This window comes from Micromonas commoda, chromosome 3 (assembly GCF_000090985.2).
Source record: "Micromonas commoda chromosome 3, complete sequence".
In the NCBI taxonomy this organism is placed as follows: domain Eukaryota; kingdom Viridiplantae; phylum Chlorophyta; class Mamiellophyceae; order Mamiellales; family Mamiellaceae; genus Micromonas; species Micromonas commoda.
The window spans coordinates 435,991-459,463 of record NC_013040.1 but is presented as its reverse complement, the minus strand read 5'-3'; the positions used below and the strand labels follow the sequence as shown (position 1 = coordinate 459,463).

Genomic DNA, 23,473 nt, shown 5'->3' with positions numbered 1-23,473 from the left:
GGTTAGGGTTGGAAGGGCGCGACGAATTGGCGCGCTGCGGAGGATTTGCCAAAATCCGGGAGGGAGAGGGGCGGGTCGACTGCTCGAGTGGGAAGGCGACGATTCGGGGCGATACGCGCGACTCACCCTCCTGTTGCGGGGCGCGTCCGTGCTCTGGGAAACGCCGCCCTCGCTGTCCATCATCATCGAGTCCGTCATCTCGTGCTCTTGTGTCTGTCTCACTGCGCCGGTGCCGCCAGCCAAACCTGACTTCACGAAGGCTCGCGCATTTTGACCGTGACCTGGTATCGAACCCCCGCTTCGAACGATGGTTTCGAAAGGCGTTACGATACCAGTCAAGAAATTCAAACCCGAAAACAAGCCGGATCTTAGCGCCATCGGCATTCCACGCCGGCACACGCACGCCAGACACGCACACGAGCATACACAAGTCGCCATGTTTGAGGCCCGTCTCGTCCAGGGTTCCCTCCTGAAGAAGGTGCTCGAGTCCATCAAGGATCTCGTCACCGACGCCAACTTCGACTGCTCCAACAACGGCTTCGCGCTCCAGGCGATGGACTCCTCCCACGTCTCCCTCGTTGCCCTCCTCCTCCGATCGGACGGCTTCGAGCACTACCGCTGCGACCGCAACATGACCATGGGCATGAACCTCTCCAACATGGTGCGTCACCGATACTGCCCCCGCGCGGTCCCCGCGCCCGATGAGATCCTCCTCGGGTGCCCCGCGCGCGTCCTTTCGGGAGCGCGCGAGAGGCTCCGGGAAAAAAAGCGTTGTTTTTTTTGAAAAAAAAGCGAAAGTGAGCACCCTCCGGTCTCCCCCGGAAGGCGCTCGCCGACGCGACCCCGCGCCTCGATGACCCCGTCGAACGCGTTCCACGCCTTTCCCACGTATCAAACAAAATACTGACCCTCTCACCGTTTGATACGTCAACAGTCCAAGATGCTCAAGTGCGCGGGCAACGAGGACATCATCACCATGAAGGCGGATGACACCGGCGATGTCGTGACTTTCATGTTCGAGTCTCCCGGTGAGTAGGCACCCGTCCCCACGACCCACCATCGTCTGGGTTTCGTCCCGAGCACAGCTTGACGCGTCACCGATGAGTCAACGAGCCGTCGGCGAGCCCCGATCCGGAATTCCCACGCGTCGGGGCGCCCCGGACGCGGGTAACCGGGTCGCCCTCTCGCGATCTTTTCGGCTTTTTGACCAACAAAAAATAAAACACGATCGATCCGCCTGTTTCGAAACCCGACCCTGACCACCTCTCCCCCTTACCCTCCCCTTCCCTCGCGAATCAACAGACCAGGACAAGATCTCCGACTTTGAGCTTAAGCTCATGGACATCGACTCCGAGCACCTCGGCATCCCCGACACCGAGTACGCCGCCACCGTGAAGATGCCCTCCTCGGAGTTCATGCGCATCTGCCGCGATCTCTCCTCCATCGGCGATACCGTGACCATCTCCGTGTCCAAGGACGGCGTCAAGTTCAGCACCACCGGCGACATCGGCCAGGCGAACATCACCTGCAGGCAGAACACCTCCGTCGACAAGGAGGAGCAGACCATCATCGAGCTCCAGGAGCCGGTGACGCTCACCTTTGCGCTCCGCTACCTCAACTCGTTCACCAAGGCTACCCCGCTGGCGCCCACCGTGCAGCTGCAGATGTCCAAGGAGCTCCCCGTGGTGGTGCAGTACCTCATCGCGGACATGGGCTACGTGCGCTACTACCTCGCGCCCAAGATTGAGGACGACGAGACCGCCGAGGCGGCGTAAGTACTTAGCGGCGAGAGCGAAAGTGAGGAGGCGGGGCGACGACTCGGGACGGGACGACGGAATCACGTTTGGACCCACTCTTACTTGTTGGCTGGTTGGCGGGAGGCGACGATGGCGGTGCAACCGCGGCGGTCCGACGGGGACGATGCCGCTGTTGCGACGTGTTGAGACGGTGGGGCGCTCGCAGACTGTGGGGCGCGCCACTCTCTGAATAAGACACGAGTGGTTTTTTGCGAATCCTCCCCCGCGTGGTCATCTCCGCTCTCCCGACGCCGGAGGCTTCCTGAACGTCGCGCGAGGGACTCCGCGCCCTCCAGCGGCTCCCGATGTCGACAGCCTTCCCGACGACGGCGGACGCCTCGACGCGGCGACCGCCGCGGACGACGTCCTCGTCCTCTCCAGAACCTTGCCGAGCGTCCCCGTCGAGCCACCCGCCAAACTCGGGGGTCTGAGCCGCCGCCCATCTTTATCATCCCCCAGCCCCGCCCCGCCGTTCCCGCCGCCCGATCTCGGCCGCGCCTTACTCGTCCCGGCCAGCGCCGTCGCGCGCGTCCCCTCCTCCTCCGACGCGGCGCGCTTTTGATCGCGTACCTCCGCCGCTAGTTGCGCGTCCACGGCGGCGACGGCGGCGGCGACCTTTTCGGCAATTCCACCCGCGCCGCGAGCCGAGCGCGGCCGCCCGCCCCGCGCGGACGGCGGCCTCACGATCCATCGGCGGCGATCCTCGGGCGTTCGCGTGATCCCTTCGTCCCCCTCCGGTGAACCGACGCCGTCGACGTCGTCCAAGAACAACTTGTCGGAGAACAGTCTATCGAACTGTTCCAGCACGGCTCTCGTGGCGTCCTGCGCCTCCACCAGCTTCGCCCGCGCCGACGCCGGACGTTTCCCCGGCGACGGCGACGCTTGAACGACAGCGGCGGCGGGCGGTTCGGCGCCGCGTCGAAGCGCGCTGTCGGCAGCCTCGGCTTCCCGACCAACCTTGTCCTCGTCGACCTTGTTGAGGACGCCCACCTTTTTCGTCGGTACGCTTCCGACGATCGGGGCGCTGGGCAGCCTGCCCGACGGCACCGCGTCCGACTCGGCCTCGAGCGTCCCGTCGCTTCTCAACGCGGCGACAGCCTCCTGCCTGGTCTCCTTCAGGCCGTCCCGTATCTTGCCAATCAAACCGCTCATCTTGGTCTTATAATCCTCCATCTCCTTGATAAATTTCACCGCGACGTCTTCGTAGTGCCCGTCCGCCGTCGCCGCCTTTGCGGACATGTCCGCCGCCTTGGGACGGCGCGCGGACTGAGGCCGCCTCTTGAGAAGAGCGTCAACGTCGTTCTCGTCCCGTTCGTCCCCGTCGTCTCCGGCCGTTACGTCCGTTACATCCGGTACGTCCGGCCGAGTCCGCGGGCCGGCTCCCCCTTCTTCGCCGCCCCTCTCGGCGTCACCGACGGCGACGTCGTCCAGGTAGAGGCACCGCGGCAGCGCGCGGATCACCTCGCGGCGGTATCCCAGCGTCGCGGCGGCCGCGGCGGCGCGGTCGAGCCCGCGCCACGGGTCCGCCGCGGGGGTCCAGACGTCGCCGGAAACGTCCGGTTGGGGTGGAGGCGGCGGTCGAGCCGGCGCCCTCGGCGGCGGAGCCGGGGGACGAGCGCTCATCGTCGCGCCCGTCGTCCCCGGCCCGGCGGTCCTGATGCGCCGGCCGGCGGCGGTTGGAGCCGACCGCGCCGGCGGCCTGGACGCCGCCGGCGCCGTCGATCTCCCCGCGGTCGCCGCCGCCGACGAGCGACGGTGCGTCCGCCCCGGTCGATGCCCCCCTCCCGAGCCCCCCCCCGCGCAGGGGTTGAACTTGAGCCTGAGCTCCGTCAGCGTGTCCAGTCCACACAGCGCCTTCACCACGCTGGCGACGTCCCCGGCCAGCTGGCACTCGCCGAGGTCGAGTATCTGAAGCTCGGGGCACTTGGCGGGAAAGTCGTCGGGCAGCGTCCGCAGCGGGTTCTTAGCGCAGTTGAGTTCCGTGAGTTCCTCCATCCTCGGCATGGAGTTCAGGTGGTCCAGGGCGTTGCCCTCGAGGTTCAACACGTCCAGCCGTTTCAACGCCTTCAGGTCCCTCAGCGCGGACGGCGGCAAGGCGTTGTGCGATACGTCGAGCTCTTGCAGCTTGGCGCACTTGGCGACGGCGGATATTTCCGTCAGCGCGTTGCCGCTGACGTTGAGCTCCTCGAGCGCGTGAAGCGTCGCGAACCCCTCCAGCTTCTCGAGCCCGCATCGGGATATGTCCAACCTCGTCAGCGTCGTGCATCGTCCGATCAACTTGCAGTCCCCGAGCGGGTTGCCGCTGGCGTTGAGGACGGCGAGCCTTCGGAGATGTTCGACGCCGTCCAGGGACGTGATGGCGTTGTTCTGACACTGGAGCGTCTGTAGCGATTGCCCGACCCGCGCGACGGCTTTCACGGACGCGACGCGATTGTTGTACACGATGAGTGCGCGTAGATTGGTCAGCGGCGCGAGCGCGTCTCCGTCGATGTCCACGAGCTGGTTGAAGCTGAGGTCCAGCGACACCAGGTTCGGGCACGCGTCGAGATCGCCCGACGCGAGCGCGGTGAGGTCCGCGTTGTGCAGGTCAGCGACGGTCGCCGAGGACAGGTCGCGACATCCCGTGGCGTCATGGAGTAGCGCGCGCGTCATCCGCCCTTGCGCGTCCACGATATTATCGTCCGCACCCTGGACGACCTCGACCGTCGTTGCCCTTTCCCGGCCGTCCGACGACGCCTTCGGTTTCGTCCCCCCGGAGAGAAGAGATCGCGAACGAGTCGCTCCAAAACGAGTCGCGCCCGGATCCGCGCCCGGCTCGCGCTTCGACTGCGCCTTGAGCCTCGCCCTGGCGCTCTCGTACGCGCCGTCCATGCCCGCGGTCGGCACCACCGGCACCACCGGCGAGTACCTCTCTGGCCTGGGGGGAAAAACGGCACCCGCGTCATTTTTGTTGACTTCCTGTCCGTCTCGAGAGTTTGCGCTGTTCGTTCTCGCGAAGCGGACTGCTGGAGCAAGGCGCGCAGAGAAGGGGCGCGCCGGAGTACTCGATCGACGATGCTTCGCGCCGTGCGCGCCGTGGGTTGCGTGCGCCCGCGCGTGACCTCGACCGAATCCGTCGCGAGGCGCCTCACCCGCGTCGTCGGCGCGGACGGGGACGCGCCCGGCGCCACCGCCAATCAACCCCATATCATGAGGGTGTCCAATGCCTACCGCCGCGTGCCGACGGTGGCGTCCTCGCGGATGAACCGCGGATGGACCGCGGAGCGCGCCCCGCCCTTCACGTCTCGCGCCCCGACTCTCCTCGCGCGGGCATCCGCCGATTGGGACGGCGAGACCCTCGGGGTCCTCCGCCGGCGCGCGAACGCGCTGGAGACGCGCGTCAAAGACGCGCTCGACGTCGTGGACGTCGAGCGCCTCGCCGCGACCGTCGCCGACTTGGACGCGGCCGCCTCCGAAGGCACCCTCTGGGACGACCCGATCAAGGCCAAGGCGGTCATGGCAGAGCTCGCGGACGCCAAGGAGCAGCTCGCCACGGCGCGGGGGTTCGAGAACCTCCTCGGAGACGCCGCCGTGGCGCTCGAGATGATCGACGCGGAGAGAGAGGACGACTCTCTCTCCGGCGCCGCGGCGAACGACGCGTCGGCCGGCCCCGACCCGACCATCCTCGCCGAACTCTCGGACGCGTGCGACAACTTGGAGCGCCAGCTGGACAAGTGGGAGGTGCGGCGGCTGCTGGGGGGTAAGTACGACGCGATGCCGGCGCTGGTGAACGTCTACGCGGGCGCGGGGGGCACCGACGCGCAGGACTGGGCCGAGATGCTGGAGCGGATGTACCGCGGCTGGTGTAACTCGAGAGGGTTCACGTGGCGCACGGTGGAGCGCAGCGAGGGGGAGGAGGCGGGGTTGAAGAGCGTGACGTTCGAGGTCCAAGGCAGGTTCGCGTACGGGTACCTGCGATCGGAGCGGGGCACGCACAGGCTGGTGAGGCAGAGTCCGTTTAAGAAGGACGCGACGCGGCAGACGTCTTTCGCGGCTGTGGAGGTGACGCCCGTGTTGGACGAGGGTTCGGTGGAGGAGTTAACCCTACGGGATTCGGACCTGGAGATTAGCACCATGCGGAGCGGGGGCGCGGGCGGGCAGAACGTGAACAAGGTGGAGACTGCGGTGCGGATCAAGCACGTGCCGACGGGGATCACGGTTCGATGCGAGGAGGAGCGCAGCCAGGCGGCGAACAAGGCGAAGGGCCTCGCGAGGCTCAAGGCGAAGCTGGTGGCGGTGGCGGAGGAGCAGCGGGCGGCGGACGTGGCGGCGATCAGGGGCGACGCGGTGCGGGCCGAGTGGGGTCAACAGATTCGCAACTACGTCTTTCACCCCTACAAGATGGTGAAGGATGTGAGAACGGGAAAGGAGACGAGCGACGTCGACGGCGTGATGAGCGGAGACCTGGACGAGTTCATGGACGAGTTCCTGCGATGGAAGCGCAAGACGGAGGCCGAGGAGGAAGCCGCGCTTGCCGCGAACACCTAACCTTAACCTAACCTTAACCTAACTTACGACCTAGAGACCTAAAGACCTTCCTCGGCGCGCTTCTTCCCGAAGGGTTCACCTCTGTGTCCCAGCTGAACCTCGTCAGGTCGACGCCTGTCCATCTCAGGTGCGAAACCCCGTGGTTCGGGTCGAACCCCTGGGATATCTGCACCGCGCACCTGCTCGACCCCCCGCATCGTGCCGAGGACGCCGTGCGACCGCGAGGCAGGTCATCCGCGCCCTCGACGCCCCGTCTGCATCGACCGACGCTCAGTACTGTTTGCGCCAATCGCTCCGACGCCGCGTCGCCCTCGTGTTCCGGGCCGGGCCTCGCGCGTCCAAACTCCCACGTGGTTGACCAGTTCCCACCGCGGGCACCCGGCGTGGATGACCGAGAGGGCACGATGACGCTGTCGCGGGCGACGATCCCGCGACCGGCGATCGGGTCGGTGACGGACGCGAAGGCGAGCTCGACGCATGATGCCGATGATCCCGAAATGCATCGCACAGCTGTGATGATCCCGACGTGGCGCACGTCGACGCATCCCTTGAAGGCGTTCGGGGGTTGGACGCCGAAGAAGACGAGGTCGCCGGGAGTGGCCTCGTTCAGGTCGTCCACGGGCTCGGCGAAGTGGTGCTGCTCGTGCACTCGCCGCGGTATGAACACGGGCCGGGGTGATGACGCGTTGGCGAACGCCGCCTGAACGAAACCGGATGCGTCGAAGAGGGACGGCCCCGTCGTGCCGCCCCGCTTGTACCGCGCGCGGTCCTCGCGGGTTCGCGCGACGTGCGCCTCGACGAAGGCGACGACGCTCGGGACGTGCAGCAGCCCGCGGTGGCCGCGGTATCTGCGACTGGCGCGTAACGCGTGCGTCTCCGGCTCGGGTGCCGACAGCTGAAGATCCCGGACGTGGACCCACCCGACGCACCTGTCCTCGAGGAGCTCACACTCGACGCACGGATCGACGCACGGATTCGCGAGGTCGTCTTCCTCGTGAACTGGGCGGATCCATCGACCCGGGGACGCCTCCGTGACGAGGACCGTGCGCTGACGGTCCTCCCACACCTCCGCGCCCCGCAGGAGCCGGCGCCACATGTGCGTTGCGAGACTGAACCGCAAATCATAAATTCGGGCAATTTCCCAGACTGCTCGCCGTTCGATTTTATGAGACCCGACCGTTGGGGTGGTACGTACGCCTTTGGGGTGGCGCGAAAATTGCCGACTTCGCAGCGCCCGCGGACCCAGAGCACACGGGCGCGACGCACATGTCCTGGGTTTTCGCGGGCGTTCGCAAGAGCGTCGCCAGCAAGTACAGCGAAGACGACGATACTCCGCCGCGGTCGAGGAAACCCGGCCCGTCGTCCGAGGAATTGCGAGAGAAGTACGGCAAGGCCTCGAGGGAGGAGATGGAGGGCGGTCGCCACGAATCGGACACGGACTCCGGGGAGGATGTCGAGCGAAAGCGGGAGGCGCCGCAGACTCCGAAATCCCCGAGCAAGATGTTCACGAATCTGTCGTACAACAAACTCACCAAGGGCATCGTGAACTACAAGTTCCGCAGGAACAAGCAACGGATGCCGCGCAAGGCGGGAGTCTACTATCACCCCGACGGCTCCGAGTACGACAACCGAATGCGTTGGTACAGCATCAACCCGTACGGAAACTTCCGCAAGAACTGGGACCTGGCGCAGGCGATCATCCTGGTGTTCGTCTCCATCACCGTCCCGTTCCGCGTCGGTCTGAAGCAGCCCGCGGAGGGTCCGTCCTACTGGGTCGAGCTCCTCATCGACCTTTACTTTTGGTTCGACATCGCCTTCAACTTTTGCACCGGCTACGAGGCTGAGGAGGAGGAGGGCGTCATCGTCTACCACCCGAAGCTGATCCGCGCGCACTACTTCAAGACCTGGTTCACGATCGATCTGTTGGCGTGCCTCCCCGTGGACCTGGCGCTGAGGGCGACGGAGGGTACGCTGAAGTGTTCCATGGAGGTTGACGGGTGCGACGCCCGCGAGGAGGACGGCACCGGGCAGCTCTTCAAGCTCTTCAAGCTCCTCCGCCTCTTTCGCCTGGTCAAGCTGCTGCGGCTGTTCAAGATCATGCGGCTGTTCGAACGGTACCAGGACGACCTGTTCAAGTACATGCACATCATCAGCGTGGCCAAGCTGGTGGTGTTCATGCTCTACCTCGGCCACCTCTTTGGCTGCTTCTTCCACTACTTCTCCGTGTCCGAGTGGCGCACCGCGGAGGAGAACGCGCAGGTGGCGGACGGCACGTTGGAACCCTGGCTCAAGTCGTACTTCGGCGACGATCATCCGACGGGACGGGAGGTGTGGGACAGGTACATCGCCAGCATATACTGGGCGTTCACCACCATGACCACGGTTGGGTACGGAGATATCAGCGCCACCACCCGCGTGGAGCGAGTCATCGCGTGTTTCGGGATGATCGTCGGAGGGTTCGTCTTCTCGGGAGTGATCGCGACGATGGCTGACGTGATGGCCAACGCGAACCCGAGCAAGAAGGCGCACTCGGAGAAGATGGACAAGGTGTCCGCGTTCGTCAGGGACAACAACCTGCCGAGGGAGTTTCTGAAGGATGTGCTCGGATTTTTCCGGAAGCAGAGTACGCATCCGTACGATCAGCAGCAGATCCTGATGGAGCTCCCGTACAACCTCCGGCGCAAGCTGCTGATGCACCAGTACGGTCACATAATCTATAAGGTGCCGCTCTTCGACGTCGACGGCGACGGGAGCCTCGACGACCACGTCTTCGTCACCGAGCTGTGCATGCGAATGACGCTTGTGTCCTTCATGAACGAGCAGATGATCTATCAGATGGGCGAGATCGGCCGGCACATGTTCATAATATCCAGCGGCAAGGTGGAAGTCCTGGACAACGCGAGAAAGGACGTGATGTGCGTGCTCGAGGCTGGAGCGTACTTTGGCGAGGGATGCGTCCTTGGAGATGTGCGAAGGCGGGAGAACCTTCGGGCTCTGGGAGGCAACGTGCAGCTCTGCACGTTACTACGCGAGGACGTCGACGTGCTCCTGGACTCTTACCCGCACATGCAGCGGCTTCTGCACGACTCGTACTACAAGCGCAAGGAGCTGTTTAAGCGGTTCGAGCAGGCCAGGACGACACAGCCAAAGCTCACGATGAACGAGTTCATCTCGTCACAGAGGGGCTTGATGTCGCCGCTGTCGAAGAAGCGGATCCTGGGCGAAGACGCGCCCGCCCCCGCGGAGGACACCGGCGGCGACGAGGACACCGTCGGTGACCTCCCGCCGTCCAAGCCGCCCCCGGGGAGATCTCTCCAGAGGCTCGAGTCATGGAACGTCAAGAAGGGTCAGGAGGCTAAGAGCGAGTTCCTCTCCGAGACGGAGCTCGAGGCTCAGGCGAGCATCCAGGCCAAGATGGACCCCACGCTGAGCTTCGTGCTCTCAGAGGAGGGCGAGCGCGAGAAGGCTGACCACATGGAGACCTTCAGGTCGTCCAAGGCTGGCGGGGGGGGCTGGGCGGCGGCGGAGGGCAAAGCCCTCGCGCGAAGAGTTCGGGAGGTGGAGGAGACCCAACGACGGATGGAGGGAAAGGTTGACCAGCTCGTGGCGTTGCTCACCGAGAGGATGGCCGCAGAGGGCACGCCGATGCGAGGGGAGCAGAGCAGAGCAGAGGTGACCCCGGAGAGAAGGGGCGCGGGCGCGAGCGCGGCTCCCGTCGACGACATGACCCCCCGGCTCTAAAGTCCAAAGTCCAAAATACGATTGAGCGAGTCACCGGGGAGACGCCCTCGTGTAGACTATCGCCGCGTGTAGACTATCCGTGTAATCGATTAAGGGTCGAGAGACCCGCTGTACCTACGATGCGCCTCGCTTCGCGTGTTCGTCGTCCGCGGCGCGTTCCTCCCGCGTGCGCTTCACCTTGAGCATCGATCCCGGCGGCGCCCCCTCCGATTCGTTGGGCAGATTTTCCACGTCTGCGTCTTCGTACCAACGCATCAGTTCGACCACCGTCGCCTCGTCCGTGCCGTGCGTTCTCGCCGACGACGCGGGGTCGAATCGGGTCGGATCGACCGCAGCCTCGCGAAGGATGTCCCTCGCGTTCGCGGTCTTGATCCGGAGCCGTCCTTCCTGAGCGGTTCGCCTCTTCTGCGCGATCTCCCTCGCTCTGACGTGTCCCGAGATCTCGAGCCGCGACATGGAGATGCCGCCCGCGAGCTGGTCCATTCGCTTGACCAGGGTCTGGTCCTTTTCGCCCACCATCTTCTGGACGTCAACCTCCGCGGGCTTCACCGGCGCGAGGGTGCCGTCGTTCCGCGCCATCGGCCGGAAGAACGAGCGCTCGCTCCTCGGCGACGACGACGACGTCGACTGCGACGCCTCGCGGCGCTCCTGGAGTTGCCGCTCGGCGTCGTCCCGGAGCATCTCCTGGGTGCGGGTCGATGCGCGCCCGGATGTGGTGGCGGCGACCGCGGCGGCATCGCCCGCCTTGGGAAGCGCGCGACGCACGGTCGTCGCCGCGACCCCCGAGCCCTTCGACGCCCCCGCGCCCATCCTGTGATTCCGGGAATCGGCTCGGGCTGATACAGTAGGAGAGAAATCTCATCGGAAAGTCCCTCGGCGGGAGCTCGCGCTGCGCACACCGGGCGGCGCGACGGAGAGCCCGCAAGCACGCACCGACGCACGCGCGAGCGCAATCGTGACCATCGCACGACTTTCGCGCCGTCACACCGGCGTTGAACCCGCGGCAACCTCCGCAAAGGTCAGAGACGAGCGCCCCGCCGCCGCCGCCGCCTGTCCACTAGCCAGACCGCCGACAGCCATTCGAGCAAGTCGCCGGCGATGAAGTTCGACGTCGAGGTGTTCCGCTACATCGAGAAGGACGCCTGGCGCGTCCTCGTCTCCGTGGAGATGGGCATGAAGAACCACGAGCTCGTCCCGGTGGAGCTCATCAACGCCATCTCGGGCCTGAAGCACGGAGGCGCGTTCAAGTTCATCCGAGACTTGCTCAAGCACAAGCTCGTGCATCACGACAACAGCAAGTACGACGCCTACCGTCTCACCCCGCTCGGGTACGACTACCTCGCCATCAAGGCGTTCGTCAACCGCGGCGCCATCGAGGGCGTCGGGCGGCGCATCGGCGTCGGGAAGGAGTCCGACGTCTACGAAGTCGTCACCGAGGATGGGGAGACGCTCGCGCTGAAGCTCCACAGACTCGGTCGAACCTCGTTCCGCGCCGTCAAGAGCAAGCGCGATTACATCAAGAAGACGACCACCCACACCAACTGGCTCTACCTCTCGAGGCTCGCCGCGCTAAAGGAGCACGCCTTCATGAAGGCGCTCGGCGATAACGGTTTTCCCGTGCCCGTCGCCGTCGACGTCAACAGGCACGCTGTGCTCATGTCCATCGTCGACGGGTACCCCCTGACGCAGGTGGGACCGTCCAGGCTCGAGACGGGGGCGGTGGGGCGGGTGTACAAGCAGTGCGTGGATCAGCTGGAGAACCTCGCGCGGCACGGGCTCGTGCACTGCGACTTTAACGAGTTTAACATAATGGTCAACCCGGAGACGACGAACATCACGGTGATTGACTTTCCGCAGATGGTGAGCACCAAGCACCCGAACGCGGAGGAACTGTTCGTCAGGGACCTGAAGTGCCTGCACAAGTTCTTCCTCAGGAGGTTTGACTACAGGGCGAGCGAGGACCCCGACGGTCGGCGGGATCCGGTGTTCTTCGAGATCGCCGGCGGGGGCGTCGGTCACGGCGCGGGGGAGGGGGCGGAGAAATCACTCGACGTCTCCCTGAGAGCCAGCGGTTTCACGCAGAAGCAGTCGAAGGAACTCGAGGAGTATCAGGCCGCTAAGGAGGCCGAGGAGAACGGCGGCGGCGGCGGCGGCGACGACGACGACGAAGACGACGACGACGAGGACGATGATTCGGAGCTCGACGACGACGACGACGACGACGACGATGACGAACGCGGCGATCGGTTCGGCCGAGTGGAGCGGGGCGACGAGGAGGTGGAGGAGGTTCTCGGCGGATCCGACGTCGAGGACGACGGCGAAGATGACCCAGAGGCGGAGGTTGCGGCGATGGCGGCGGTCGCGCGGCTCTACGGCGGCGCGGCGGCGGAGGATGCCGAGGCTGCCGAGAATGATGATGATGATGATGAGGAGGAGGAGGACGAGGAGGAGGAGGATGACGAATTTGACGAGCTCGCAGCCGAGCGCCGCAGCAAAAAATGGAAGGAGAAGGACGCCGAGGCTGCGCGATCCGCCGCGGGTTCTTCCGCGGCGCGTCGTCCCCGCGGTCCCGGGTCGGTGAGCGGCTCGTCGATGTGGTCGGGGAGGTCCAGGGCGGACCAAGGGAACGACCCCGACCTCGTGCGCGCGAGGCTGAAGCAGCAGGCGGCGAGGAAGGGCGGCCGGGGCGGCGGCGCCGGAGCCGGGGGCAGGGTGGGAAGCAGGAACCACACCAAGGACCGCGGAGGTAAGAGGGGCGCGAAGCACCACGCGTTTACGTACAAGGGCGACGCGTGATGACCAGGTTTTAGCTCTCTTGCTTGTCAAGATGACGACTCTCGATGACTTCGCGGATTTCGCGTTTGGCTTTTTTGGCCATTTTTTGGCCACCGCTCCTCAGTCACCGCGTTCTCGTTTGTCCCGGCGAGGGTTCGGCACGCGCTCGGGGTCATAAACTCCCCTCCCCGTCCTTTTTTCCCACCCTTGTTTCCTCGTCCGAACCAGGTCCGGTCGCCGTTCGCGCGCCGAATCCGCCGAATTCCCACCGGACCGCGAACGGGTCGTCGGTCTGAGGTTCGACGGGGAGCGCCTCCTCACTGCGCCTCCTCACCGCGCGCCGTCACCATGGGCGGGACGGACGGAAGCCCCGGGAGCACGACGGGCCGCCACCATCGCGACGAGGAGGAGCGCTCGTGGCTCGAGATGCTCGCCGCGGACGACGACGTCGAGGGCCCCTCGCTCCTTCGCGCGCCCGACGTCCTGACGAGGAACGGCGCGTCACCGGACGCGCCGGTCCTCGACGACGACGGCCTGCTCCTCCGCCCGTTGGGTTCGCTCGGCGACGACGACGACGACTTCGCCTGCGGCGGCGACGTTTGCGACCTCGTCCATCGTGCCCCGGTCCACGGCGGGATCGCGCGCGGGGTCATCTCCGCGCTCCGCCGCTCCGCCACGGACGTCGGGGGCGAGCTCGGGCGTCGCCGCGCGGACGTTCGTGCCGCCGCGAGCCCCCGAGGTGTCGCGCCGCGCGGCGAGGCCCGCCGGCGCCCCCCCGATCGCGGCGGGGGCGGGCACACGCGGGGCCAGCACTCCCCGCTCGCGGGCGGACCGGGCGACGCCAGTCTCGTGGAGAGGCTGCGCGACAGCCTGTGCCCCGACCGCGCGGAAGACCTCTCCGAGCGGCGCGGCGCGAGGGGCGGCCTCAGGCGCGCGCGAACGCTCCCGACGAACCTGCACGCGCACGACGACGACCTCCCGTTAGATCCGCGCGCCGCGCAGGCGGACGTCGTCGCCGCGCGGGCCGTCGAGGCCGCCGCGCAGGCCGCGAGCCCCCGACCCTTTGGCTACCTCGGCGTCACGCGCCCGCCGTGGACCACGCGGTGGGAGGCTAACCTCGTGGACGAACACACGGGCGGGCACGTGTTCCTCGGCAACTTCGACCAGAAGGAATCCGCCGCTCGGGCCCACGACGCCGCCAAGCTCAAGCTCGCCCTCGGGGACGACGAGCCCGTGCCCCAGGACCAGCTCAACTTCGACGCGAGCGACTACCGCGAGGAGCTCTCCGCCATGACGGAGTGCACGTTTGAGGATTTCGTCAAGACGCTCGTGACGCACTCGTACGGGGGGAGTCGAAGCGCGGGGCACTCAAAGTTCCGCGGCGTCTTCGCGCGGGAGGACGGCCTGTGGGAGGCGAAGCTCGACGCCGAGGATGCCGGCGGGGCGCGCGAGGACCGGCGGTGGAAGAAGTGAGGGACGGGGGCGCTCTCGCCCCGCGCGATGGGACAAAAAAGTCTTTTTTAGCATCTGAATGAATCACAACAAATGAGAGGCTCGCGCTAAGGGGACGGAGGTGATCTCGCGTGCGACGCCCCTTTCTTCTCTGTCCTCTGTCCTCTTTTCTCCCTTCACCAGTCGCCGTCTCGGGAGTAGCGGACGTCGCCCGACCCCGAGTCGCCCGCCCGCCCCGCCGCCCCGCCGCCCGAAGATGGCGCCCCAGTCGGTGGCGCCGCCGCCGTACCCGGACCCGTCGGAATCGTCGAAGGACTGCATGCGGATGTTCCTGGCCTGGTCCTGGAGGTTCTGGCGCAAACCCGCCTCCACGCCGGGGGCGCGCTCATCCTTGGGCGGCTTCGCCTGCAGCCAACGCTTGATGACGTGCCCGGAGAGCTCGATTCGCCCGGCGCTCAGAGATCCGCCGTAGTTGAACCGCAGACGGCGGAGCAGGACGATGACGCGGTCGCCCGTCTGCGCCAAACGCCTGCCCTCGTCGTCCCCGGACGCGATCATCTCCTCGTGTTCCTCATCCGACAGCACCCTCAGCGTCACGTTGGGCAGCTCGTCGTCGCCCGCACCCGCGTGCGCGTCTGAGCGCCGCCTAAAGACGCGAAGCATGGTGAGCACGGCAACCTCCGCCGCCGCGGGTGGAAACTTCCTGATGTCGTACACGCTGTCCGTCTCAGTGGCGAACTTTGGGACGACGCCGATCGCCTGCGCCTCCTCGTACATGATGAGCGCGCGAAGGGGATAATACTTTCGCGCATCCTCGTGCGACGAGTCCTCGTGTGAGACGGCTCTGGCGAGCGACTCAGCCTTGGACCCCGGCCTCGTCTCCCTGTCCACGGCGCGCAGGGACGGCAGCGTGGGCGGGCGGAGGCACGCGAGCATAGCGGAGAAGGTGGCGAGCCTGGGCCTGACCCCCGCGACGGTGGCTTCGTGGTACGCGGCGATGGCTCGATCGGCCCACTCGGTCCACTCGGGCTCCTCCTTTTTCCGTCCGGCGGAGTCGTCGTCCTGGTCCCACTGGCTCATTCGCTTGATGTTCCTGCGGTCGTCCGGGTCGGTGAGGGCGCGGATCTTGAGCAAGGTGACGCCGATGAGGATGTTGAGCGCAACCTCGGACGGGGGCTGGCCAGCCTTGCGGCTGCGCTTGTACGTGTCCCAGGTTAGCGACGCGTCGCCGTGCCGAGCGCACGAGCTCAGCAGCTCGCACCACGTCTGCTCGTCGGGCTCCAAGCCCGCCGCGCGCATCTCCGCCTCCGCCTCGAACATCTTGTCCATGTCCCCGCCCCGGCCGCTGGCGATCACGAGCATGGTGAAGTGGTGGCGGGTGATCTCGACCGTTCCGGTAGCCTTGGCCTCCTCGTACCAGTGCCACGCGAGGTCCGGTCGGATGGCTGACCCGGCGGCGCGCATGAGCGCGTGGTAGGTGTCCCCGTCGCACGCGAAACCCGCGGCGCGTAGCCGGAGGACAGCCTCCTGCGCGGCGTCCACGTCCCCGCGCCTCGCCGCGGCCGTCACGAGGGCGTTGTACATCTCCAGCGGAACCGCCAAGCCGCGGCTGGCCACCTCCGCGATGGCGCTCTCGACGCCGGCTCCGTCCCCGGCTCTCGCGGCGATGCCGGCGAGCGACGCGAACACCTCGGGGGTGGGCGCGACCCCCGCGCGCTCCATCTCGAAGACGACGCGCTCCGCCTCCTCGCGCTTCCCGGCCCTGCCGGCGACCGCGATGAGGGTCGCGTAGAGCATCGCATCCGGCGCCACTCGCTCGACCCGCATATCCTCCCAAATCGCCCAAGCCTTGCCGAGATCGGCGAGGTGCGAGCAAGCAATCATCGCCTCCTGGAACACCATGATCGAGGGCTCGATGCCCGCGCTCGGGTCCATCGCGCGGTCGTACAGCGAGAGCCCCCTCATCGATTGACCCGCGTTGACGCACGCCTTGATCAGCGCCGAGTAAGTGTACGCGTCGGGCGCCAAGTCGGCTTCATCCGACGACTCCATCTCGTCGTAGAGGTCGAACGCCTTTTGGAGGGCGTCGGCGCTCAGCGCGCGGACCTCCGCCGCCCTGCCGCAGGCGCTGAGGATGGTGTTTATCATGGTACCGTCGGGCGCGACCCCCGCGTCGTCCATCTCCTCGCGAAGGTCGAAGCATCGCCGGAGCGTCGCGGCAACCTCGCCGCCGTCGATCTCCGCCGACAATTTAGCCCAATCCGCCCCGGCGTCGTCGCCGACAGTCGCCGATCCCATCGCCGACTCGCCGTTGGGCCCGCCCAGGGACCTTTTCTTGTGGATGGAAGCCTTGGTGAGCTCCATCACGCGCCGGGACAGCGCGTCCATGAGCGCGCCGTACGTCACGACGTTACCCTCCAGCCCGTCCATCTCCATCCGCCGAAACGTCTCAAACGCCTTCTCCAGCTCCCCAGCCTTGGCGCACGCGCTGATGAGCGTCGTGTACGCCATCACGTCCGGTTGGACCCCGTTGTCGTACATCATGACGAAAGCGGCGAACGCGCTCCTGGAGTCCGCGGCGGAGGCGCACACCGACAGCAGCATGTTGTAGAGTCGCACGTCGGGGTAGTCCACGAACGACACGAAATCAAAAGCCACGGCAACCGCGCTCCGCCTGGCGCACTGCCTGAGGAACGCCTTGTTGCTCACCCTGCCGCCCACGGTGTTTAAGCCCGCGGTTTTGAGCGCCCGCAGAAGCTCGAGCGCGTTGTGGAGTCTGCCGCAGTCCACCAAAGTCTCGTAGAGCTGCAGGTGCGGCCGCGCGGTGGACATGTTGATGGCGTCCTTATCCGGGATGGGCGGGAGCTGATCGAGAAGCCTGGCGAGGGGCCACCCCTGCCTCACCCCCTCCAGGTGCGCCGCCTGCGCGTACTGCGTGTCCTTCTGGTACCTGGACAGCACCCCGGGCGATGACTTTCGGGTGCTTCCGGATTTTTTGTCCGCGGCGGAGGGCTTCTTGGCGCGTGACGACGGGGGATCCTCGACGACCGCCTGAGACACGGGCTCTGGGATCGCGCCGAGGACGACGGAGATGGGCGAGGGCTCCGGGGACGGGGAGCGGGGCACCGGGGCGGGCGCGGAGGCTCCCGCGACGAAGGATCGCGGGATCCTGCGGGGCCCGGTGCCATCACCGCCGTCGCCGTTGCCCTCGGACCTCGCGCCGCCCAGCGCGGCGCGCGGCGCGAGCTCCGCGGCGCGCCCCTTCGCCAAGGCGTTCGCCAGCCGCCGAGACCGCGCGCCGGTTAGAGGTTTGTCGTTGCGAGGACCCCTCGCGCCCCGGGGCCCCGCGGGCGCCGCGCGCGCGTTGGCAGCCACGAGCGCGCCGGACGCGGTCACCGCCGTGCCAACCATCTTCGCGATCCCGCCCGCGACCCGAAACCCGGCGCACGCCGAGCTCGACGACGCCTCGACCCTTACCCCTTACGCCGCGGAAGGGGAAAAGCACCCTTTCGAGCCCCCAACTTCTTTAATGGCCGCGCGTTCGCGCCTCCACGACCGGGGTCTCGTCGGCCTCCGCGATGGGGGTTGGCGAAATTCCGCGGTCGGTGCACGTGCGGGCTCTTTACGTTCGAACGCGCCGCGAAGCGGTCGCGCGAGACGCTGTGGGCGTTCGTTGGGGCGCCCCGCCCGGGGTCCCACCCAGGATTCTCGCAAGACTTCCAAGGGAGCCACGGGTGGAGAATCCTCGCCGGAGGGGCTATCCATTTCGTGGCTCGAGACGATCGGGTTTTTCTCTCGGTTCGTGAACCATCGCCCGCGCGCGGTTGGGAAACATTTTGTGGGGTTTGCATTTCAACCGTCTGGCTGGCGGATATTTTTAGGATAAACAGACCGTGACGTGGAGGCCGACTCGTTGCCTCGCTCGGTCGGTTGGATATTTGGTCGGACACAGCTGAGGTCGGCCGTCGAAGGGGCGGACGGTAACAATCCTCACGCAGACACACCGCTCGCAGGCCCGACATGGGCGGGTTCCGCCGAGCCGCCCGCGCGGCGCTCGCGGCATCGCGTCGACCCCCCACGGTCGCCCCCACGGTCGCCGTCCCTCGCGCGGGGTGGCGATGTCCGTCGTCGCCGGACCGAGGTTGGGACGCGTCATCCTCGCCCGCGACGAGCCTCCTCCTCGCGGGTCGGGAGGTCCCGTCTCAGCCGCGCGCCGCGCGCGGGTTCGCCGCGAAACCGCATCATCCACCCGGCGCTCCCGTCGTACCCCCCGGGTGGGGCGGCGACGGCGGCGAGGACGACGTCGACCCCGACGGCAGCACCCGACGCGCGCTCGAGGTGGCCATCGACCGCGCGGGACTCTTCCGATCGATCGAGCGCGCGCAACGCGACGGGGGGGACGGCGCGTCCTCCTCCTCCACCCACGCGCACAGGCACCTCGAGGGGCTGGAGGCGCACCTGGCGTCCATCATACGCTTCAGGGGAGGGCCCATTACCCTCGCCGAGTTCATGCAGGAGTGCCTGACGCACCCGGAGTTTGGCTACTACATGCACCGCGACGTCTTCGGCGAGGCGGGCGACTTTGTCACCTCGCCCGAGGTGTCGCAGGCGTTCGGGGAGCTCATGGGCGCGTGGGCGGCGTGGACGTGGGAGAGCATGGGAAAGCCGTCCACCGTGCGGATCGTGGAGCTCGGGCCCGGGCGGGGCACATTGATGGCGGATCTGCTCAGGGGGACCAAGAACTTGAAGGGTTTCGCCGACGCCGTCACCGTGCACATGGTGGACGTGTCGCCGGCCAACAGAAAGGCGCAGAGGGAGGCGCTCAAGTGCGGCCCGAAGACGGACGACGCGGAGAACGGGGATGACAACACAGGGAAGAACCCGACGAGGCACGGGCTGGGAAAGGTACGGGTCCCGAGGAACCCCATGACGGTCCGCGGCGGTTCGGACGATTCGGAAGAGGCGTCGTCGGGCGGATCGACGCTCGAGGAGCTCGGGCTCGACCCCGTGGACGTCGGAGTCAGCGGCATCAACGGCGCCGTCGTCGAGTGGCACGAGACCATGGACGCGGTACCGCCCGGGCCCACGATCGTCATCGCGCACGAGTTCTTCGACGCTATGCCGGTTCACCAGTTCACCCGCACGGAGAGGGGTTGGTGCGAGAGGCTCGTGGCCATCTCCGGCGACGTGGAGAAAGGGCGGGGGGGTTCGTCACGGGAGAGCGGAGACGAATCGTCACGGGACGGAGACGAATCGTCACGCGCGTTCGAGATGGTGCTGTCGCCGGGGCTCACCCCCGCGGGTGCGCTCATGGTGCCGCGCAGGCTCGAGGGCGTGGAGGCGTCGCGGCGCGACGGGCTGAGGCAGCTGGAAATATCGCCGAGGTCGCTCGCCATTTGGGAGAGGATAGCCGCTCGGCTGGAGGAACACGGCGGCGCGGCTATCGCCATCGATTACGGCGAGGAGGGGCCGTTGGGCGATACCCTGCAGGCGATAAGGGATCACGAGTTCGTCGACGTGCTGACGGATCCCGGACGCGCGGACCTCTCGGCGTACGTTGACTTTGGGGCGATGCGGCGGGTGATTGAGACGAGGAAAAACTCGGGCGTCGAGTGCCACGGGCCGGTGACTCAGCGGGACCTGCTCTTCGGTCTGGGCATCGGGCAGTGGCTCGAGAAGATGGTGGAAAAGTGCGCAACGGAGAAGGAGGTGGATAAGCTCATAGCGGGGTGCGAGAGGCTGGTCAGCGGCGAGCAGGGTGCCCTGGGTGAGGGCGGGAGGACGGAGGGAGCAGGGAAGGGAGCCGGGATGGGGTTCAGGTACAAGGCGCTGGCCATGGTCAGCAAGGGCCTGGGCAAGCCCGCGGGATTCTGATCAAAGGGTGGCATCTCATTCGCTCAAGCGTAGTGTGTAATAACAAGTGACTACGTGTGAAATAATCGTTAATCTATACGTAGCAGAGACGATGCTCTGGCGTTGCGCGAAACTCGTGCAACGAAAGAATAAGTGTTTGGACGAACCTGTCGTCGGCTGTCACCCCAAGTCACCCTCCAACCCAACCTCTCCGAGAGGTCTCAGAACACCCTGATGTGCTGGACATCGTTCTGAAACTCCCCGTTGTACGCCAAACCCCCGATGACGAGTAAACCGTCCTTCGCCGGCACCATCACGTGGCCCGTGCGGTGCTCCCAGACCTCATCCTCCATGGCGGCGTCCTCCATGTCGACGGCGCCGTCGTCCTCGCCCCGCAGGTACACGTGGTTGTTGCGGTTGGGATGCTGAATGGGCATCCACGTGCCCCGCGAGATGTCCAGCATCGCGAAGCCACCCTCGAAGAACGTCAGGCCCTGCATGGTGGCGAGGCCCTGGTCCGCGGTCGCGTAGGTTCCGCTCGCCCCCGCGGTTGGGCTGCCGCGGCCGCCGGAGAAGACGATGCGATCGCCGAGCACCACCGCGGCGTGACCCACCCGGGGTGCGGGGGGCGTCCCCGCGACGTCGAGCCTCTCCCAGGTGGGAACCCGCACGCCGAGGTCCAGACGCCACAGGTCGTTGAACACGTCGCTGATGTGGCACCCGCCGAACACGTACAGGGCGTCGCCGACCAGGCTCACCGTCTGGCCCGCCCTCGACGGCGGTCGCGCGTCGTTCCCGAGCTTGAGCTTCTTCCACGTCGCCAGAAGCCTTCTGGACTCGGGCTCCCGCGGGTTGAGGCCGACGTCGAGGACCCAGGTGTCGTTAAAGCAGTGCTGGGTGTTGCTGCCGCCGAAGAGCACGAGCTTTCCGTTCCAGGACACCGCGCTGTGACCCCACCTGGCGTCGGGCACGCCGTCTTCGGGATCAGCCGCGACAACCAGCGGCTCCCTCCACGTCAAACCCTTGTGCTGGCTCGCCGCGTCGCTGATGCTGACGTTCTCGTCGCCCTGAAGGATGCAGAGAGAGTTGGAGAAGCCCTCGAAGAACCCCTGCGAGCCGCCGAAGAGCGCCACGACCTCGCTGCCCGGGATGCCCGTCACGGAAACCGCGGTGAGCGTGCCCGAGCACCTCGGGAAGGGCGGGTCGCCGGCGGCGTCGAGCTGCTCGAGCTGCAGGGACTTCTTCCTCAGGTCGAGCAGGTGCAGATCGTTGAAAAAGTCCGCGCCGCTGCCCTGGCCGCCGAAGAGCAGGATCTTGTTGCCGTCCTTTCGAAGCAGAGGCGGGGAAGGTTGGGGGTGGTTGTCAGTCGTCGGCAACCGCGAGTTTTGGCGGGTTAAAGGCGGGGTTGGATGTGATCCGACTCGGACGGTTTGGGAAACCGAGGGCCGATTCGGGGCGGTGTGGCGCGCGCGCGGGTTGGATACTCACCCCGATGGCGGTGCAGCGATGCAGGTACCTCGCCGCGAACTTTCCCCTATTCTCGAGCTCTGCGTTGGGAGGGAATGGGCGAGATCAGCGCATGTTCGGGGCGAGGTCGTCGGTCGGGGGATCTGGCGCGTCGAGTCAAATTTAACTCAAGAGTTGACGGGAATCGCGTCGGCGGTTTTCGACCGCTCCTCACCTTCGCCCTTCGCGTGCTCCATCCACGAGTAGGAGTTCGGTCCGGGGTTCATCCAGAACTGGAACATCTCCTTCCAAGCGGGTTCCACGACCATGTCGCCGTGAGGGTACCTGCGTAACGGGGCGTCAAGCGCGGTCAGCGTGGAGTTCGCAACACGGTGACGACAAGTAATTTCAGAGCAAAGGAAAAGAGCGCTTTTGCGGCGGTGGCGGGTCGATCGACTCACCGCTCGTTCGGCAGCGTCTTGGGCAGGACGATCGAAGCCTGGCTGCCCAGCTTTTCGGAGAGGAGCTTGCGCCACAGGGATTCGGATCGAGCGACCTGCTTGAAGGTCTTGCACGCGCAGGCCGCGCGCGCGACGTCGCCGGCACTCAAAAAACCGAACACGTCTCGGAGAACGTGGGCCGGTAGCTTCTCGAGGAGCATGGAGGGCCCCGTCGGCTCCGGCTCCGGCTCATGGCGGTACATGCGTCCGCTGTTGCTTCTCCTCCACCCACTTCCACGCCCGTAAAAACTTGGCGCCGGGACCATCGACCGACGCGAGGATCACGCGGTAGCGCGCGGTGCGGGCGTAGAATGCCCGTCACCGGTGGTCGCCTGAAAAAAGCAACAGCCCGCACGCCCCAAAACCAAAAAAACCTGCGCGGGACCGCGAATCCGATGCACTCTGCGCGGCTGTGGTTCCTCGTTTTTCCCGAGCTCGATCCAATGCGGGGGCGGTCGTTTGGTTTTTTCACGAGGCGAAAGCCCCTACGATTTTCCATTTACGGTTTACAAACTCGACTGGCAGTTTGCGAGATTTCGGAAAATCGGACCGGTTCCGCCGTGCCTCCCTCGAGGCCCTTTTGCGGCTGACGACAAGAGAGCGCGAGAGGATTCGCTTACCTGGCGGGGCGATTTTTTCTCCCGGTGGTTGAAACGGGAAAACGCAATTTCAAAGGAACATTCACTGCGAGAGTTTCCGCGTTGCTTTCAACCATCCGATGAAAAATCGAACGTTGGGCAACGAAAGGAAAGTCCTGTCGCACGGCGCATCATTCGGCCGGCGCCATCTCGCCGGTCTCGGTCTCGAGGATCTCCGAAGGGTCCTTGATATTTTTTGGCGGGTCTTTGTTCCTCAACACTTTTCCGGTCAGCACCGACACAGCACGACATGCCTTGTCCCATGTGCGCCAGCGCGCTCGTCGCGAATATCTTGGGAGCCTCCGCCGTGGGCACCGCGGGAGGGGTCGCCGCCCTCAAGATGAAAGACAAGGCTCGAAAGGTCAAGTCATCCAAGCCCAAGCCCAAGCCCAAGGCGAAATGATGGGGCAACCCAACGCTCGCATGTGCGCTGCGCGGCGGTCTCGCGGCGTGTGCGTGCACGCGCGCGGGACCTCCAGAGGTGGCGGAACATACGCTTCGGTCATTTTCAAGCGTATATCGGGTCGCACGGCGGTCGGATACCGGCGGTATCGGCGCCCGCCTCCCGCGTTCTCCACCTCCGAGGCTTGGAAGCCGGGTTCAAATTTTGCGACTGCGACATTAACTTGCTCGGCGCCGCCGGTGGCGCGTTTCAATTGAAGTGTGTTCGAGTTAAAAAGCCTACGCGACGAGGGCCGCCGTGACACCTCACTTAACCCGTGGGATACTCGTCGGGTTCCACCGG

At 66.2% G+C, this 23,473-nt stretch overlaps 12 protein-coding genes across 12 annotated transcripts; 7 read left to right on the top strand and 5 right to left on the bottom strand.

Moving 5' to 3' along the window:
* Positions 1 to 436: 436 nt before the first annotated feature.
* MICPUN_93665 (predicted protein) lies at positions 437 to 2,029 on the top strand (the record flags this gene model as incomplete). Its single annotated transcript, XM_002500833.1, has 3 exons — positions 437 to 661; positions 935 to 1,028; positions 1,303 to 2,029. 3 exons carry the CDS (start codon positions 437 to 439, stop codon positions 1,773 to 1,775), a joined length of 792 nt encoding a protein of 263 aa, XP_002500879.1. The 3' UTR covers positions 1,776 to 2,029.
* On the bottom strand, positions 2,028 to 4,667 carry MICPUN_99376 (predicted protein; the record flags this gene model as incomplete). Its single annotated transcript, XM_002500399.1, has 1 exon — positions 2,028 to 4,667. One exon carries the CDS (start codon positions 4,665 to 4,667, stop codon positions 2,028 to 2,030), a length of 2,640 nt encoding a protein of 879 aa, XP_002500445.1.
* Positions 4,668 to 5,036: 369 nt separating this feature from the next.
* MICPUN_79467 (predicted protein) lies at positions 5,037 to 6,323 on the top strand (the record flags this gene model as incomplete). The annotated part of the gene is made up of 1 exon (XM_002500832.1): positions 5,037 to 6,323. The coding sequence occupies one exon, from the start codon at positions 5,037 to 5,039 to the stop codon at positions 6,321 to 6,323; it is 1,287 nt and encodes a 428-aa protein (XP_002500878.1).
* A 176-nt stretch (positions 6,324 to 6,499) lies between these two features.
* On the bottom strand, positions 6,500 to 7,419 carry MICPUN_56798 (predicted protein; the record flags this gene model as incomplete). Its single annotated transcript, XM_002500398.1, has 1 exon — positions 6,500 to 7,419. A coding segment is annotated over one exon (920 nt), but the record flags the coding sequence as incomplete, so codon positions are not given.
* A 170-nt stretch (positions 7,420 to 7,589) lies between these two features.
* Positions 7,590 to 10,064, top strand: MICPUN_56797 (voltage-gated ion channel superfamily; the record flags this gene model as incomplete). Its single annotated transcript, XM_002500831.1, has 1 exon — positions 7,590 to 10,064. One exon carries the CDS (start codon positions 7,590 to 7,592, stop codon positions 10,062 to 10,064), a length of 2,475 nt encoding a protein of 824 aa, XP_002500877.1.
* A 70-nt stretch (positions 10,065 to 10,134) lies between these two features.
* On the bottom strand, positions 10,135 to 10,867 carry MICPUN_107889 (predicted protein). The gene has a single exon (XM_002500397.1). It carries the CDS (start codon positions 10,743 to 10,745, stop codon positions 10,179 to 10,181), a length of 567 nt encoding a protein of 188 aa, XP_002500443.1. The 5' UTR covers positions 10,746 to 10,867; the 3' UTR covers positions 10,135 to 10,178.
* A 295-nt stretch (positions 10,868 to 11,162) lies between these two features.
* MICPUN_79518 (predicted protein) lies at positions 11,163 to 12,281 on the top strand (the record flags this gene model as incomplete). Its single annotated transcript, XM_002500830.1, has 2 exons — positions 11,163 to 12,074; positions 12,105 to 12,281. Coding segments are annotated over 2 exons (1,089 nt in total), but the record flags the coding sequence as incomplete, so codon positions are not given.
* Positions 12,282 to 13,187: 906 nt separating this feature from the next.
* MICPUN_56794 (predicted protein) lies at positions 13,188 to 14,312 on the top strand (the record flags this gene model as incomplete). Its single annotated transcript, XM_002500829.1, has 1 exon — positions 13,188 to 14,312. The coding sequence occupies one exon, from the start codon at positions 13,188 to 13,190 to the stop codon at positions 14,310 to 14,312; it is 1,125 nt and encodes a 374-aa protein (XP_002500875.1).
* Positions 14,313 to 14,375: 63 nt separating this feature from the next.
* MICPUN_79939 (predicted protein) lies at positions 14,376 to 17,123 on the bottom strand (the record flags this gene model as incomplete). Its single annotated transcript, XM_002500396.1, has 3 exons — positions 14,376 to 15,611; positions 15,813 to 16,514; positions 16,659 to 17,123. The coding sequence occupies 3 exons, from the start codon at positions 17,121 to 17,123 to the stop codon at positions 14,376 to 14,378; spliced, it is 2,403 nt and encodes an 800-aa protein (XP_002500442.1).
* Positions 17,124 to 18,800: 1,677 nt separating this feature from the next.
* MICPUN_80065 (predicted protein) lies at positions 18,801 to 20,165 on the top strand (the record flags this gene model as incomplete). Its single annotated transcript, XM_002500828.1, has 3 exons — positions 18,801 to 19,196; positions 19,341 to 19,478; positions 19,563 to 20,165. 3 exons carry the CDS (start codon positions 18,801 to 18,803, stop codon positions 20,163 to 20,165), a joined length of 1,137 nt encoding a protein of 378 aa, XP_002500874.1.
* A 200-nt stretch (positions 20,166 to 20,365) lies between these two features.
* Positions 20,366 to 22,251, bottom strand: MICPUN_99369 (predicted protein; the record flags this gene model as incomplete). The annotated part of the gene is made up of 4 exons (XM_002500395.1): positions 20,366 to 21,469; positions 21,633 to 21,691; positions 21,826 to 21,935; positions 22,052 to 22,251. 4 exons carry the CDS (start codon positions 22,249 to 22,251, stop codon positions 20,366 to 20,368), a joined length of 1,473 nt encoding a protein of 490 aa, XP_002500441.1.
* Positions 22,252 to 22,978: 727 nt separating this feature from the next.
* MICPUN_56790 (predicted protein) lies at positions 22,979 to 23,131 on the top strand (the record flags this gene model as incomplete). Its single annotated transcript, XM_002500827.1, has 1 exon — positions 22,979 to 23,131. The coding sequence occupies one exon, from the start codon at positions 22,979 to 22,981 to the stop codon at positions 23,129 to 23,131; it is 153 nt and encodes a 50-aa protein (XP_002500873.1).
* Positions 23,132 to 23,473: the final 342 nt, after the last annotated feature.